Raw genomic sequence first — 17,950 nt, 5'->3', positions numbered from 1 at the left:
ACTTCTCGATTGAAAATCTATCCAAAGGTCCGGAGCTACATTAGCCCTTGAAGAAAATCAAAATCCCATGTCTTCCGAGCGGCTGAAATGCATAACAAGGTTCACATTTTCCAGCCTCAAAAGGCGTCCAATCAGAAAGAGGCAGTCAGCAGGACAGGAAAATTTGGTTTAATCAAACGTGTTGGTAAATGTTCGAATTACCACCGTGAACGATTTGAAAAGCTGACGTTTCGAGCGTTAGCCCTTCGTCAGAGCGAATAGAGGAATTGTAGGTGTTGTAGGTTTTTTGTGCGGGTGTGGAGGAGCTTTGCCATTGGTGGAAATATGGTAACATGAATTTGACTGTGAATAATTTAATGTCATGAGAGGCGTTCATTGATTCCGTGAAGATGGAGTGTACTTAGTTGAAAGATGAATTTTTGTTCCAGATTCTTGCGGCTTTCTGTGTTCCCGTGGTGTAAGGATAGGCCGCAATTTGCCATGTTGTGGTGGAAGTGATTCGCAAGATTAAAATGGCTTGCAAGTGGTTTTGATGCATCTGTGTCGTTTTTTTCTACATCTCCGTTCGGTGGTCGGGAAAGCGGCCCGCCAATCTTCTCCCTGTTTCGCCTATGTAGGTCTTCTTACATAGTGAGCAGGTTATGCAATAGACGACATTTGCAGCGATGCATGTAAAGTGGTCGGTGATTTAACGGATCGATTCGGTCGTGAGATCTTAATCGTGTTAGAAATAAAAGGACAAGTTTTGCATCGTGTGCGTGTACATTTAAAGGTTCCCGGTTGGTTGTCAGAGTTAAAGCGCTCCTAACTAGAAAGTTACCTATGTTTTTGTCGCGTTTGAATGAAATAAGTGATGGTAGAGTTAGAGTAGGACAGTTTGAGGCTGGCACACGTGAATTTCGACCACTTGAAAGGTAAGGGATTTTGATTTTCTTCGAGGTCTTGGTCCGGGCGTTTGGATGAATTTTCGATCGAGAAGTACGAGAAGAAGAGTGAATCTTTCGGCCATTCTGCTGCGAAGTTTGAAAGCGTATCGATGCGATTTCCCGGGGAAAAATCGCCCCGGGGAGCCGTTCAAAGCTTACTTACCACCATTGTCCTTCTGTTGATGAGAGACATAGCAAACAGCGAACTAGAAATCTTCAAAATCTCTGAATGAAATTTCCACTTCTGAAGTGAAAGAACGACAGTGTACAGCAGATAAAGTAATACAACGCTTAATTAGCATTGGTCCATGTACATATTAATCGATATATCGCTACAGAAGAAGCAAACGGTGAATCCAACACATTTATTATAAAATTCCAAACGGTCACACGAACAGATTGTGCGGGGCTCCCTGTGGTTCGGCTCATGAAAAGTACGGCGTCTAATCTGGCCTAAGTAACAAAGCTCTCTTTCGTTGGGTATAGGCCCCTGCCGATTGAGTCCTTGGTTCATAAAGTAAGCGAACAAAAATTTATGTAAGACATATTTGACGAGAAAATCATTTATCTGTGTTATTATGCCGCTGTATATCAGATCTAGTCATTGACTCGATTAACAACATCACAAAATACGGCTGTGCGGTCGTTACTATTTTTTCACCGTGTTGATAAGCATTCCTTTAAAAAATCTAAGCATTAAGAATGATCACAGCGCTGAACAAGATCAACCATTGTCACTACGTGCATCTTTGTACTCGTTTTCAAGTTAAACTTCATCTTATTTTCCGCTCGTTATTTTATCACTTCAGGCATCATTTAATCAAATATGCTAATGATTTGTCGAGTAGAACTTTGCCGTCCAAAGTGCTAAACAATATTTATTTTTTGAAAGGAATGCTCTACTTTCCGCCACCACTGAGGCTTTTCATTTTGTTCAGTTTATATGCCGTCCTCTTTAAAACCATGAACGACGAGAAACTAACAAGAACTAAGCCATTTTCAAACGAACCAATTTTATGTTGCTATCATATTTGCAGAAAAAACTGAGCTTGGGTAAAGGCTTTCGTGCGGGAAATAAAAAGTTGTTAGTGTCTTTCTAATGACAAATGTCGCAAATATTTACAGGTTGCTACGGTGGTCATAAAATGTGGTTGATACTCAGAGGTTTCTATAATTTATAAGCATCCTTAAATTATTTTCCGGCCGTTTTCCTTCTAGAGGCACATTATAGGTCAGGGAAAAACTCACCGCGACGCGATCTTTAGTGAGTTAGTTTTTTGAGTGAGTTAGTTAGTCCTTATTTTGACGTTTTGGGAACAAGTTTCCGCGAAGAATAATTGCCTACCTACCCGTACGAGCAAAAACACTTGTCACTTTAAAAAAAAAATTATCTTTCATTGGGAGGACTTTTTCGAAATAAGTGGGAAGGATGCAGACGACCACAAATCACTTTTTCAGCCTCACAAGGTCCTATCAACACCATCCAGTTAATTTTTGAACGGCGTTGGAGTAGTACACAAAAAAATGCGAAACGAGTTAAAATAATCAGAAAGTCATTCTATGACAATAAAAAATAGCATATTTTGAGGGGAGTTAACAACTTTGGACTGAACTCGCTTTGAACTGATGTTCGGTCGTTTTGGAGTTTCTACTTGAAAAAGCCACCGGTAGAAATGTCAGAAAACGTCAGAACAGTTTAGTATTGTTTGTTTTGGTTTTGTTATTCCAAAATAATGCCAACATTATGCATAAAATACATGCCGCACAGAGGACATATGGATTGTCAATGGCTTAAAGACAATGTTAAGAGCCTTTTCAATTTGTGTCATGTGAGGAAAATTCTGATAACGATTCATCAAAGCGGATTGTTTTTTTTAGCTCAATTACTTAAAAAGGCGTTTAGTTTTTTTTTTTTTACATTAAAATCACGCTGTATGGGTAAATTATCGCCTACAACATTCAAAGGTTTCGCCCGGCAAAGAGCCGATAATAATTCAGAGGCAACTATGGAATAGTTTGGTTTAAAGCAGGTAGGCTGTTTAGAACTACTGTTTATATGTTGTCTGTTTTGGTGATTTTTCACGTTTTTTCCTTTGGAGTAACCAACACCGCGGGTAGATATAGCAGGCTGCTTTATTTGCACGTAGAATGTGAAAGTACAATGTCCATAAACGTAGGTTAAAACTTTTGAAGGTGAAAGAAACAAAAGGTTATCACTGGTACATCAGTGATTTGTGCACAGAAAATACAGCTTACAAGAAACGAAAATAGGTACCGTGACTCGTTGTATTAGTGGTACGACTCCTAGAATTATGTCTAACTGATGATACAAAATAGTAAAATGTCGATCGAGTTGAACGCCTGGAAGGTGGCCATTTATGTTAGCTGAGCCTCCTGAGCGTAGTTTGACTATCAGTACGTCAGAGCTACTTTTGAGAAAATTCCAAGTTTTATATGGGAAAAGCCACGATAAAAGTTCAATACTGAGAAGATGAGATAATGACGGCCAAACCAAAAGAAATGTGATCAATAAGAAAAATATCAAACAGAAAAGAGCAAAATATTCTTTCGACTGTGATGTCTCGTGTCTTTTACTAATTCTATATACCCCTTACTATGATGTATTACGGGAAAGACCATTAAAGTTTTCCCTGGTTAATGACAACAGTGGCACAATAATTATCGTCACCACACTTCATCCTTTTTAAATAGCTCTTGAAGTAATTTTTTTTACATATGCAAAGTAGCGAATTTGACCCTCCGTGAAGACTCGCTTTTCAACGCTTAAACGCTTTTCAAGTTAAACAAGAGGGGCAGTCACCACTTTGGAAGCTTCGTGATAGAGTAGGGCCGACACGAAAACCTCCTGCAAAGCAGACTTAATCATTGCGCGGGAATTTGATTTAATTGTTTTGACTTCAAAGTGAAATGACAGTGGAGAAAGCCGAGGTGCCAGAAGTTGGCTTCGTTGTTTTTAGAATTCGTTTGCTCGTACATGGTAAACTATAGTAAAAATACAATTCTTTATTTCAACACGTGTCGTCAAGGAGCTTAAAAAACTCGTTCAAAATGACTGTAAAAAAAATTAATGCACTGTATAGTAAGGAGCACAAACATAATAACAGTCATCCAATTATCATACTAAATGCGCTTGTTGTGTTTGGAGCTTTGAAGAAGTTTGGTCGCTGTCTGTCTCTTACATGAGGGATTTCAATAACAGCAATGGCGACCTCAACGAAAACGTCGTGGAAAATTGCAAGTTAACGTTCCTAAGCCTTGTTAATTATTATTATTATTATAGATATTTATATTTGTGATAGGTTTACAAACCTAAAAGATAGTTTTACATACCTAAAGAAATATAAGTTATTCATCAATTAATCTCCTCAATATGTTTTACTTCTAAGCGCTTTTTTTTCTTTTAATTTTAAATGGTCATATCTATTTTTGGCTAATTTTGTGAAAATTATATTCTTCTTTTTATTGCTGCTTTAGGTCACCAAACACACCCTGTAATCTATTATAGGTTATTTGTGTCTTTGTTTTATCGTGTGAAAATAAAGCTCTATTTATTATTATTATTATTATTATTATTATTATTGTTATTATTATTATTAGTATCGTTCTAGTTTGCTCAACATTTAAAAGTAGCCGAACTAAATTCAGCAAAAAAAAAAACGATTTTCCAAATGCGAAAGAAAATCATAACTTGCTCTCGTGTGGTCACGTTTTCCAACTTGAACTTAAAATTTGTTTTTTTCACGAAGCGGATCTGTAAAAGGCGGGTAAGAAATGTACAGAGATGCAGAACAATTCTTATTCCCGTCGCCGGATTTCTATACTTTGGTGGTGATCTTCTGCACGTCACTGTCTAAACCTTCATAAAATTCGATCTTAATTATTTATATTTGTCCGCATGTTATGTGTCTGCAATGTTATTTGACCGAAAGATAATTATATTTGATTACGCAATATGTGCTATTTAAATGGCTTCTCGAGTCTCAGGCCAAACAACTGTCACAAACTTAATAGCTTAAAAGCTTAAAATGATTTGGTATGAAGGGTTGTAATTTTCCCTAATTAGTGATCTTAACCATCTAACTTAATCTATCTCGGGATATCGTAAAAAGGTCACAGTTTAAACTTGATGTCATTTTTTTTTTAATGTAAAAACTTGTTGAATAACGTGTGGTGTGCGTTGTTCGCCTAAATGCACGACATAGGCAGTTTAGGTTGGTCACGCTCATCAAAAATCTTCTCATGCATCCTTCTCTTTCAAGTACAATTTGGGGGACCTGTTATTGAGTTAAAGCGAGTCATTTTCAGAATTATTCAATTACAGGAAAGCTCTTTACAGTGGAGTTGTCCGGAAATGAAAAAAAAAAATGGAAAATGGACTCGTCAAGTACAGTCGCTTCTTTTGTAGCTTCATGAAATGAAGAATTGAAACTTGAAAACGATGTGGTGAACATTTTGGGTGCTGGCTGGTCTTTTCAAATTATAGAAGAAAAAAAAACAATCTTGGAGTGTGTAATCTGCAAAAAGCTCTAATAAGTGCCTTATTTTTGGTAAAAGTGCCCTTCGCTTAAAGATAGCTCGCAGGAACTCCGCTTAATTAATTTGAAAATAACAATGGAAATGAAACTGGACTTACTGACAGGGGGTCGCCAGTTGGCTATTTGCATTAGTCTGATCCGAAGACAAATCTGGTTGATGGCAACTGAGAACGAATAGTAAACTAATGCCTCAACCACGTAGACCACTGCTAAACTTTGCTCTGACCAGAGAGCCTCGGTCTGAATTCGAGACCAGTTTCGAACCATCCTAAACTGAAATTGGAAATGAAATATAGCGATAGCTTCAAATTAAACGAGTTTATCATTACAAATTATTTAACAGAAAATTTAAAGGGCGTGAAAGAGCTCAGGACTTAAAACTGAAAGTTCAAGATTAACAAAAAATGAGTAATTTTGAAAGTGTTTGTAAATCACCTGGTTCATATTTGCATTTCAACAAAGATACGGAAATTGTTTTGACGGCGACTCTTAACGAGCAACAGCATCGCCTTTATGAAAATTTCGATTCAGCGAGGAGTAAATTATGTCAGCTCTTTTCCTAGCTTGCCATGACGTTTGATCTAGATGGAAAGTGTTCAACGGATTTTAATCTACTTTCAGCAAAGCTTTCTGCTATAACAATAGGCAACAGTTTTATTAAGGACATTGATGATAGCTTTGTTTAAAAGAAGAGTTTTACAGAGAGTGAAGCGGCGGCGGCTAGAGATAGTGGCACAGTTTGGTCGCAGGTGAGATATCATTTGTCAACGCGAACTGTAAATCGAGGAAATGACAAAGCTGCTGACAGCAGAAATTAACCGGCAAAGAAAAGAATATCGTACATTTGAAATATTTCAGTATAGCTGACTTAAAAGTTAAAATCGCCTCACAGCTGCTCACAATTGTATTTTTTATACAACAGGTGAAACTGCGGCAGAAATAATGCGGATACTTTATTAGGCGTTTTTGTGCAAAATTTTGAGATTGTTTCATTGGTTAAAATACAAAACTTTGAACACCAAAAACAAAACACGAAATACGAGTTCCCATGTAATGTGTTATTGAAAAACTCTTGGAAACCAAAAGGCGCTTTTTTGTGTATTTTGTGGAGAAAGCAGAAATGAATAAAAAAGATAACTCCAAACGGGGCACTTCTCTTAGATCTAATTACGACGAATACGGCACTGAAGACTGAGGAAGACCCCCGGGGGAGGGGGTGGGGGGGGGGTGCTCGTCGTCTCGCTTAGGGGTCTAAATTTCGGATTTTGATCCCACGTAGGATGCTCTGGCAAAACGCAATCATATGTAGCCTTGAAGGTCTCCTTTTGGGTTGCGCGCGAAGAAATTTTAAACTGTATATTTACACTTTTGTATTTCTTCAGTAGGTGAAAGTATTAGATGATAATGTCTTTGCCATAAAAAAAGTCACTGTATTTTTTATTTCTCTGTGTTTTAATATGGTCTCTTTTAGGGGTCAAAAAATGCCTGAGCTACGCCCAGATTGGTCTCCTTTCGGGGTGTAATTTAAAATTTCCGACGAGCATCCCTCCCTCTTACCTTCCGTGGGAGGGAGATCGACCAATTATATTGTATTGGCTCATCTTCTAGTGCTAGATCACTAGTTAAGGCTAAGCATCGGAAGGATGCTGCCAAATTAAAAGAAAAGTGTGGATTTTATACAGTAAGGATAGCTGTGTGTATTGAGGTAAGCATAAAGAGTCACGATCTTTTCATGCGCTCGACAACATTGTGGATCGTTAACTCTGTTAACGATCTGTTAACAACTTCAATTTAAATTTGCATGGACATTTTGAGCTGAAATATTGCTTTATATTTATCCGAAAAAAGCAGTAGTGTTCCCGTGGATTAGAAAATGTCCATCTTTTTCTCCGTATTACGGCTGGCTCTATTTTACTGAGCAAGAAGAACTTTGCTCAGCCAATCAGGTATTTTGTCGAACTATACCGTGGTGTCCATGTACATATGAGAATGAATTGACTCAGATGAATCCTTCTCATTGGAAAAAACCGATCGTTGAAATCACTGAAACCTCGAAATGTTTAATTTCCCCGCAAAAGCGTGGCTTTTGCGTTTTATTCTCGCTCTCAATGTGTTTCTGAAAGCTTCTGAAAAAATCCCCTTACATTAAGTCTTAATAGATGTAAACGCTAACAAGGTGTTTTTCCTCTGACTGAGAAAATTATGGCCTTCCACAGCAGGCCTGAGATGCAGTTCGACTTGAACATTTTCTTTTCAACCAATTTAACTACATAACATAACAATATTTTAACTACATAACATAATAAGTCGGCTGACTTGACAAAATTTTCTTTACGTCATACCGGCTAAGCCTTTTAATAAAGTGCGTGGGATATGTGACATCACAGTAACTTAACATTGTGAAACGTGTAGTTAAACTATAACTACCGTAGCTGCAATATCTCGCATTTGGCAAGTAGAATATCACGGACTCAACTTTTGGAACAGGAACTCGACAGAATTTTGCACTCGGCACACCTGCGTGATTCTCTAGGAATTTATAACGCTTCTCTCGAATCGACAATCGATGGTTGAGATCGGCTAATTTAAACTTAAAAGAAGAAAAGCAATAGTACGGTTTAGTAATCCAAAGCAAGTGTATGCTTGAATGAGGGTAGAATGGAGAAAAATTCTTTATCCAACGGCAAACCGTTTCGTCATTTTTTTTTTTTCACTTGTTTTATTTAAGTATTTTATGTAAATCATTCCCTCCCGCAAGCCAGCAAAGCAGTAGGCGTAGAAGCTTAAGTAGTTACCGGTAAAAGCAAAGAGAAGACACGTCTCCTGATGTCTCGCTGTATAATTGTACTGAATTAACCCGGCACGCTATGTGCGCGTTTGCCTACTGAAAATAATTAAGGTGAGATCGCAGTGCTTGCTTATTAAGAGATATAATGGGCCAATCTTACCCCACTGATGCCTGTACTGATAGTAATCACGCGCGTTATTTCATGGGCTCAGGGTACATTTTGCGAGAGGGTTTTTAAAGTAACACTAGAAACAACCTGATAGGTAGAAATACTAGAGCATATGGAACACTTTCTTATATAGTTTATGAAAAAATCACTCAACTTAAAACGAAGTCTACTCAAAACGTTTTTCGAGTCGTTGTTTTCAAGATCATAATTTACATCTCTGGGTAAATATATATCTTTTTTTCTTTCCGATAAATTTTGATTTTAAAGGGCATAATTTGTACCCCAAAATCATGGAATTAAAAATATAGGTCACCGTGCTTGCTTAAGAGTAAGACACCATCGTACCCGTCTATCTCGGTTATCGTAGATCGAAACAACAAAATTCGCCATGTTCTCGCACATTCTCGGAATGTGCGCGCTTATTCGCAAAGAATTATGGGTCATTTACAACTTCTCTCACGAGTTTTGAGAACTGTTTCAGCGTTCATGATCGACTTATGCCATATTTACAATGTTGCAAGTTTGATCCAATTTATGAATATTGATACACCATATGCGCACTATGGGATGCGCAGTGCAATACTGAGGAATCATCACTGAAAGATGTTCTAACGGCGCGCAACATTTATTCCTAATCAATCAATATAGCCTCTATCCTTCTCAAGAATTCATTTCCCTTTGAGTCACAGTAAGCGACGACGCTAAAGGGAGGCTCAGTTTTATTTTCTAAGATCACCAATATATTGCCTTTAGCAGAATGCATAAAGAATAAGAAGCCCATCTCGTCTGTTTTATATCGTGCTTCACCAAAAAGTTAACTTCTGCAACGAAGTTCTCAGTCTCCGATATTACGTTTCTAGCGTTCTTACTGATGGTTTTCATCTGACGTCATGGCGGCCATGTTGGTGTTCAGAACAATGCTGTAAAATGTCATTTGACTCTATTTTTATGCAAAACTTGTGGGGCCATTTTCTATTGTTTTGTACACCAACATGGCCGTCTCTTTACGTGGATGCAAACCAAGAATACCTGGGTTATCAACTCATTTTTCGTAGAACCTGGTCGTGCCGCTCGTGTTCTTAAATTGTAACAACTTTCATCTTTTTCGATTGCTCCATTTTCGACAATTTAGCCGGATCCTAGCAGTATGGCGGGACAATTGTCACGTGAGCCTAGTTTAATGGTCTCAGGCTCCCACTAGTCTCCTATAGCTCAGTGGGAGAGCATCCGAAACTAGTAATCGGAAGGAAGGTCGTAGGTTCGACTCCTGTTCGGGAGAACTCGGATTTTTCCCGAGTATACCCGAATCACCACTGAAAAATTAATCTCGTCATCTTCCAGTAGTTTAGTAAAGCTGAAAAAGTCCCGAGAGGTGACACATTCTCATATATTACCCCATCCGCACTTGTTGGATAAGAGATTGACTGGCTGGTTGAAGACATATCCTCGCAAAGCGCCTCAGTATTGGTTATTTAACATCTCATATCCGATGCGCGCTCATGGAAAAAAATTAATATTTTCTCGTTGTCTTTGAATCTGTGGGCTTTATTCACTTTTTATCTATTTTCTTACATCGTTCTGAACTCTCTTCATTTCATCTTTGATAGTTTGTAAAAATGATTTTCCCGACTCGCCAACTCTTGACCTTCGTTTTGCTTATGGCCAACTTTCATGAGACGGGCGGGAAGACCCCATTGTACGTGGGCGCCATGTTTCCTATGACGTCACCATATAACCACGACTGGACTGGCGGGAATGGAATTCAACCAGCTGCTCAGATGGCTTTCGATCACGTAAATGCTGCTGGCGTGTTGAAGGACTACGAACTGAAAATGATATGGAACGACACAAGGGTAAGAAAGTTATAATAAAACTGAATCGTACTTTCTTCGGTGTTTTGCAGTACCCTTTGTTTTCACCCAAGTGACAAGGCAGCCAACTTGGCAATGCAGCGGAGAGACAGGTTATTGTTCTTGCCAAGCAACACTGATGTCACCTTGACGTCACATGCAAACTAGCAATACAGCGTAAGACTCCCTTACTAGGGAAATGTCACTCCAAAATATGACTTAGCGCTATCTTAAACATTTAGCGATTATTCCTTCTTGTTTACGCTGTACAACTATCCCGTAACTGGATGGATACGCACTATTTTATAGTAACATTTAAAAATCATATCAAATCTCTTAAACTCAATAGTTATAACAACTGGGCAATCTCGACTCTATATTCCAATTATCAAACATAGTTTAAATCTTACTTAAATTAATAATCTATTTTATTAGTTTCGTAATGTAGGAAGCTTTCTTTCTTTATTAATTTTTTTATCATAACTACGTTAATTAAATGCATTGCAAACGGCAATTAAATTTTAGTCCTGGGTTCCCCACTCGATTAGTTTGACATCTAGTTGGGTAGTCCAGACTTCTGCCGAGTGGCAATTTCCGCTTCTTTCAATTTCTTGTTATGTTGTATTTCAGTAATAAATTGAATGTTTCATTTTAGTTAATGTAACCCTGTAAATAGGCAAAGAAGTAAAATAAAGTTATTATTATTATTATCATTATTATTATTATTACCATCATCATTATCATCTTTGTAAACTGGATGATCTTTTTCCGGCTTCCTGAGGGAGCGAGTCATAGCCCATGTCCAAAGGGCCCTTAGAGTTTTCTCCTTACTCTACAGCTCTAATGCCTTTCTCAAAATCCTCGCCGTTCCCAGTAACGTAGTTTTCTGTAGTAATGAAATACCAATTTTGACATCCAACTTTCCCAGCCACTTGTCCAAGTTTTTTGTTACACTTCCCAATGATCCTACATCAATTGGTATCACCTGCACAGTTCTCATGTTCCACATTCTTGCTTCTGCTTATTATTATTATTATTATTATTATTGTTATTGTTATTGTTATTGTTATTGTTATTGTTATTGTTATTGTTATTGTTATTGTTATTGTTATTGTTATTGTTATTGTTATTGTTATTGTTATTGTTATTGTTATTATTATTATTATTATTATTATAAGGATACGTAAAAGTGATGATTTAAAACGGTATGTTTGGCGTTTTGAAGCAACAAGGATAATAAAGATATGTTTAAGCATTTCAACAGGTGTTTGACCATTTTAGTGTGAATCTCCGTGAAAAAGAAATGATTTCTAACTTCTATTCTATGTATACCTATTCCGGAATACGATCAATCGAACGCACCCAAAGATAATTGGAAACAAAATAAAACCTCTCCTGGGAACCAGACATAAACAGCAATAACTTGGTTAAACAGGCCTAGAGTTTATTGGTGGTCAGTAAAACCACTTTCTGAGACATTTCTTGTTTATATTTATTTATTCATTTGCTTGCTTGCTTGCTTGCTTATTCATACACTATATAACTCTTCATACAACCCTTTATACCATGCCCTAGAAAATACAGCCAATCAAATTGCAGGAATGCAGTTGTCTATTCATCAGTATTCCACCGAACCTTCCCATCGATCAGTGCAATTCAACGCTATCACAACCAACCTTGCCATCGTGCGTTGCTGGCAAATGTATTTTCTGTGGTATGGTATAAAATCGTTATCCAACCCTTTCTCGTAGCATACCGTGGAATATCCCACTCATAACTTGTATTTTCTTGGTATACGCACGAGCCCTTTGGCAAGGGACTCGTGGGATATTCCACGGTAAACCACTCGAAAGCGTCGCATAACTGGCATTTTTACTGCTCTACAACAAGATCGCTACAGATTAGCTTATACTATATTTGATACAGACGGGCATTTTTACTTACGATGACTGTAAGTACATCAGTAACGGCTTTTCATCCTCAAAAACATTGGGAGAGGCAGAGAAGAGAAGCGTCTATGTACTATGTCTGTTATAAACTGCGGTCTAAGTTGGACTTTTTATTAACTAAGGCCCGTTTCAAACGTCGAACTTTTCATCTTCCGAATCTAATGTAAATGAGAAAATATATTGTTTTCCCTCATTTGCATTAGATTGCACACGAAAAGTTCGACATTTGAACCGGGCCTAAAACACCGGAGAACCCAGAGTGTTAATTTTTTCTACTGTCGTGATATGAAAACCAAGCATTTGAATGCGTTGATAAACAAAACAACTAAATAGTTTACGTCTTTTTAAATGACAGGGGTTCCCTGGCTGGGCAGAGCACGTCTTATTCGAGTTTCTTCATAACCCGCCGCGAAAGATTATGCTGCTTGGTGCCGGGTATTCGTTCTGCAGCACTGTCATAGCGGCCCTGGCTGGACTAGATCCTTGGAAAATACCGCAGGTAAAAATAACTAAGGATAAAATATTTAGAGAGTAGGAGAGACGCGATAACTTTTAAATATTCTTGGCTTGTATCTGGCGTGATGGCCGCCATGTTGTTGTACTCAACAATAACGAAAAAGTCTTTTTGGAATTTGGCTCTATTATTATGCAAAACGCGAGCGCTTTTGTTTTGTATACCAACAATAAAACAACGATTTTCAATGTTGCAGATATGTTTCGGCAGAACCTTCTGTCGTGTTCAATGCTTCTTGAGATGGAAATCTGAATATAAAAATCTGAAAGACAAGTGTATAAAGCGTACAAATTACATAGACAGGCATAACTTATCATGTCAAAGTTGTTTATTGGGGGAAGAGTTTTCTCACAGGATGTAGGATTTCCCAGAGGATGAAAGAAGCCTTACGCAAAGAACAAAGGATATTTAAAGTTTCTACGCTCAGAAAACAGACTATATCTTCTCCTTTCCTTCTTTCAGTCCAGATCTTTTAAACTGAATTGCGGTTTTCTGTCCATAACAAGCGATCATCACGACTTTTTTATTACTTTTCACGTGAACAAGCTGATGGATCTCGAAAGGCGAAATAAATATCGAATCGACTTCGGCCTTCGAATTACTGGTTTTGACGACATTGTAGGCGGAACATGCAACATCGAAGGTAGTGAAGCAACGTGAGGAGTTGCTGTAAAGAAGCGTGAAAGGACATCTTGCCAGTGCGATTACGCGGCACGCAGCTTTGGTCACTTTTTGCATTTGGCAGAACTATCCGGACTGAGGGGAATTTGGAAGGGCTAACTCTACAACCCCTTCAAATTAACACTCTACGAGGATGATATATACTCCTCCAGAAGAATGCGAGGGATTATCATGCAAGTGTGCCATCAAATTGTTTCATTTTCTTGGCAAACTGATGGGTCTGGCCGGCCCGTTCTGACAAAAGGAAAACGCCCTTTTAGACACGGTGAAATTGCAATCACGCGGCCATGGGTTCGATTCCGTTTAATCTTGTTTGTTTGTCTTCCTTTGTTTTGTTTGTTTTAATTTCAGGCATTTTTACGACAACTGTATTTTTTAGGCTGTATATTTCTTCGATGTGGACTCAAGAATACTCGGAAAAACTCCGGGTGCACCTTTGCAGAGTTGAGCTTACGACCTTCTGTTCGTGTGCTCTACCAGTGGAAATTGCTGAGAGCTGCAAATAAACAACAAGGCAGAAAGACAGATAAATAGATAACCTCGATGTCGAGATTCAGAACAGAAATATAAATCTACGGTACTCTATGTGGGCAGCAAAAGTAGACGATGTCACGTTCTCTTGCTACCAAATATCTCATTGTTCCAGAGAGTAAAGCTTGAGAGTTCCAAAATGTGCAGGGTCACTTTTCCGTTTCAACGTGAACGACAAACAACTCATGTATAAAATGTGCCTGCGTGATTCCTTCCTTTCCCTTTAATATTTGTTTTGCATTTTCAGATTTCATACTCAAGTTCTTCACCCGAGTTGTCCGACAAGAAACCCTACCCGCATTTCTACCGTACTATCCCGGATGATACGTCTTTCAACGCCCCCCGGATTGTACTTCTGAAAACTTTCGGTTGGAAGCATGTGGGTACTATCTTTCAGGAGGAGGACCTGTTCCGCACGGTACAAAGTTGCTCATTTGTAAAAGACTGAACTATTCATTTATTCATGTATTGAGAAAAGGATCTGAAAGCAATGATTTCAAGGACTTGGTTCTGAAGAGAAGCTATTAAAACTCTTTTACTATACTTTTCCTTAACTTGCGGACTCTCAAGGTGGCTCAAAACAGTTTCAACACTTCCTTGTTATTAGAAGGATTGACACTGGAACACTTTATCACGTAACAGCAATGTTATGGTACCATGTGAAACATCAATTATTGCTGAACAAGATGCAGTCATTTTTGTGACGTAACAAGTTACCCTGGCAACAGGAAAGCCTTGCAAAAAACACCCTATATTTTGGCTTTAGTTGCTCATATCTGAACTGGTTTGAGCCAACTTAAGGTGTCTCCCTAAAGTATTTTCAATACCCTCACTACAGGGTAAGAGTTACAAAAGGAAACCTAGCTAATTTACCCTAAAGTTTTCCCTGTAGAGATTTACCAGTATAGGTACCGATACAATAAGGCTTATTTTTGGATGTCAATTTTTGGATTATGGTCGTTACCATGGCAACATCACATCCAATGTCAGGCAGAAAATTTCCTATTTTGGCCTAAATTCCTCAATATTTATACTTTCCTTCCGTGGAATTTTAATTCTTTGCCACATTATGGAAATGATATTGCCTGACACTTTGAAGTGGTAAAAAGTCAGGGTCGTTCAGACGGTTTTGCCAATATTCTGTAATTGGTCATTTTTCTAAATATATTCGATTATCTCTGACAGATTTTAACGAATATAGGGTATAGAACTGTATGTGGTTAGAACCGAGCCAATTTGAAAAAAAAAATTACCGAAAGAAACGCGAGAAAATTAGCAGTTAATTTTACAGATTTGGTCAAGCAGAGGTCACAAAAATCAGAAAAACACGCGCGATTCAGGCTTTACGCGCCATACTAGTGCTCAGCTTGCGCGCACCCAAAAAATTCTAGGGAGCCTCCTTAAGTTTACATTTCAATCCACCATTCCGTTTTTCACTGCTGTCATCAGGGAGTTTAAGCAAGGACAACGGCAACGGCAAGAAAAACGTCACTCTAAGCAATAACAGGTATTTCGCGGCAATTCCGTCTTGTTCACCTTGTACATACAATACGGGCGAATTATCCTGTAACTTGATGGTCACGAACGGTTTTAAAGTAAACTGATGATATAGAAAATTAATAGACCTCTTTACAGTTGTGTGCTTAGTTACTTGGCCTTTAAATGAAAGTGAGGCTGGTGTTGACCTTGTTATGATACAGACCTCTCCCCTTTTGTTATGTTAATGATGCTGTTGTCATGCTAATTAGTAAAAATTTACATAAGAATAGCAATGAGGTTTCTATCAAAACACGGTCAACTCCAGCCTCACTTTCATTCATAGGCCAGGTAACTAAGCACACAACTGTAAAATGGACTATTGCTCATTCGTGGCGTTGTCGTTGCCGTAGAATTGAAATTGAATTAGAATAGAATAGAATTGTTTATTGTAGAATTTCATTATAGTACAATACATGTTCAATATGCACTGCTCGCAGTTAGCAAAAGCTAGTCGAGTCGAGCAGTGGGTACGTAATGTTTAAAAAACGAGCAGCAGTGTTTTATCGAGTTTTAAAACACGAGGCGTAGCCAAGTGATTTTAGACCCCATAAAAGACGTGCTGCAAGTTTTTTTTTTTAACAGCTTCACAAACATTCCACGAAAAGCGTGTCCCTCGGTAGTCCGAACAAAGGTTCAAATTTTGAGGGGAAGATATTAGCACACACGAAAAACAAGTGGACCTTATAAGCAGTATGGTAATTTTGAAGGCATGTTTTTTTTCCTTCAGTCCTTTCTTTGTTTCAGTTGATGGTTGAAGAAGGTTGGTTAAAAATGCTGCGTAAGAAAAACTTCAGAGAATTGAAAACTGCCGACAAAAAAAACCTTGTTGGAAAAATCCTTTCCAAAATCAAAACGATATGTCACAATCAAGCACTTAACGAAGAAGTAGGGTTCGACGTGGAACGGGACAAAATCCAAAGTTAACATAAGAAGATAGGCAGACGTGACGGCAGAGTCGTTGAATGTTTTGGTTGACAAAATTTGTCGAAGAAGTTTGGAAGGAGGATGGGTAAAAGTATCCGCCCAGAAGTTTGTAATGGCTGAAATTAATTACTATTCATAAGTCACGTGCAGTGTCTTTATATAAGATAAAGCACTTCATACTAATGAGGAGTGTTTTACCAGCTGGTGAAACACTGCGTACTAATAAGGAAGAGGTTCATCGATACAATATCACTGCACCTGATTTGTTATCGACCATTTGATAGGTCAATAGGCTTATGAATTATTAATGAGTTTTTGTAACGTGTATAAAAGAGAGAAAAAGTAGAGAAAGCTGCGGTGTTCAGTTGCGTTTTACAAACAATACATTATAAAACGAATAGGTGTAAAAATAAATAGTGTACATAATATATATAGTCGTCGTCTTTGCTTAAACTCCCTAATCACTGTAGCAAAACGGGTCGAGGATTCAAATCGCCGGAACGTTTTGATCGGTTGATTTCTCTTCACATTGTCGCTTTCGCCTTTCACTGCTCCAGCAATTGTCGCTGGAAACACGATGAGCGGCAGTTAAAGACGAGTGTTAGAGTTCGCATATTCATGAAGGCGCAGTGACATACCATTAATTATTGAGCCTTTTTGTTTTTTCAGGCGATGTCCGATCTTCATGTGCTTTTGGCTAAGGAGGGTATTGAGGAAATTTCGTCGGAGAGTTTTCGAGAGAGTGCGCACCTTCAAATGGAAAATTTAAAGGTAATTTACCATCTGTTAACCAGTTCAAATCAAATTTTCAAGCCAATAACATGAATTACTACTGAAAAATGTTAACACAGGAGCCAATGAGAAGGAGAGAAGCCTAACAAGAGAGATGTGTGAGTCATAGAATCGAGGCTTCTGGGGAAAACAATTATCTATTCAACTCCTTCCAATATTGGGGTTAATAAACGCGAAGATAATTTCAATGCAGTTCATGCAGTTTCACGTGCTAACAAAATGTAAGGTGAAATTTGTCCCTAAAAACGAATGTGAAAACACATCAATAAATCAAAAAATATCACCCCTTTTTTCGACTTTTCGTATACATCTTTTACTTATTGTTATTATTATTATTATTATTATTATTATTATTACTATTATTATTATTGTTATTATTATTATTATATTTATTATTATTTTTATTTTTAGTTTTTACTTGTATTTATTTATTTATTTTTTTTTTTAAGAAAAAGGATGCCCGAATAATTGTTGGAAACTTCTTTGGATCAGGAGCTCGAAAGGTTTTCTGTGAGGTGAGATTAGGGACCTTTAGATTCTAGAACGAGGACGAGAACGAGAACGAGTACGAGTCTTGACTGTCCGTTTTTAGCGAAAATACTTGGCAAATTTATAACCCGTACGATTAATTTTACCATTTCTTTGCAGTATAGTTTGCTCAGTTATTGTTATTGCTGGTAACTGAACCTTTTCTCTGATTGAAATGCCAAAACTGCTACCGTGTTGTTGAC

At 37.8% G+C, this 17,950-nt stretch overlaps 1 protein-coding gene across 6 annotated transcripts in view; it reads left to right on the top strand.

Annotated features, from left to right (window-relative positions):
- The window catches only part of LOC138019838 (gamma-aminobutyric acid type B receptor subunit 1-like), a 52,193-nt gene that overhangs the window by 13,587 nt on the left and 20,656 nt on the right, over positions 1 to 17,950 (top strand). For 4 of the 6 annotated variants that reach the window (XM_068866765.1, XM_068866764.1, XM_068866763.1 and 1 more), the window contains 5 exons: positions 10,047 to 10,292; positions 12,594 to 12,737; positions 14,212 to 14,382; positions 17,097 to 17,198; positions 17,669 to 17,734. In XM_068866765.1, the coding sequence (XP_068722866.1) occupies positions 10,056 to 10,292; positions 12,594 to 12,737; positions 14,212 to 14,382; positions 17,097 to 17,198; positions 17,669 to 17,734 (720 nt within the window). In that variant the 5' untranslated portion in view covers positions 10,047 to 10,055. Of the gene's footprint in view, positions 1 to 2,738; positions 2,957 to 5,030; positions 6,232 to 10,046; positions 10,293 to 12,593; positions 12,738 to 14,211; positions 14,383 to 17,096; positions 17,199 to 17,668; positions 17,735 to 17,950 lie in introns of those variants that run through there. The other 2 variants (XM_068866766.1, XM_068866767.1) reach the window with 2 other exon arrangements.

Source organism: Montipora capricornis, chromosome 10 (assembly GCF_036669925.1).
Source record: "Montipora capricornis isolate CH-2021 chromosome 10, ASM3666992v2, whole genome shotgun sequence".
In the NCBI taxonomy this organism is placed as follows: Eukaryota; Metazoa; Cnidaria; class Anthozoa; order Scleractinia; family Acroporidae; genus Montipora; species Montipora capricornis.
This window is presented reverse-complemented; position numbering and strand designations above follow the sequence as displayed.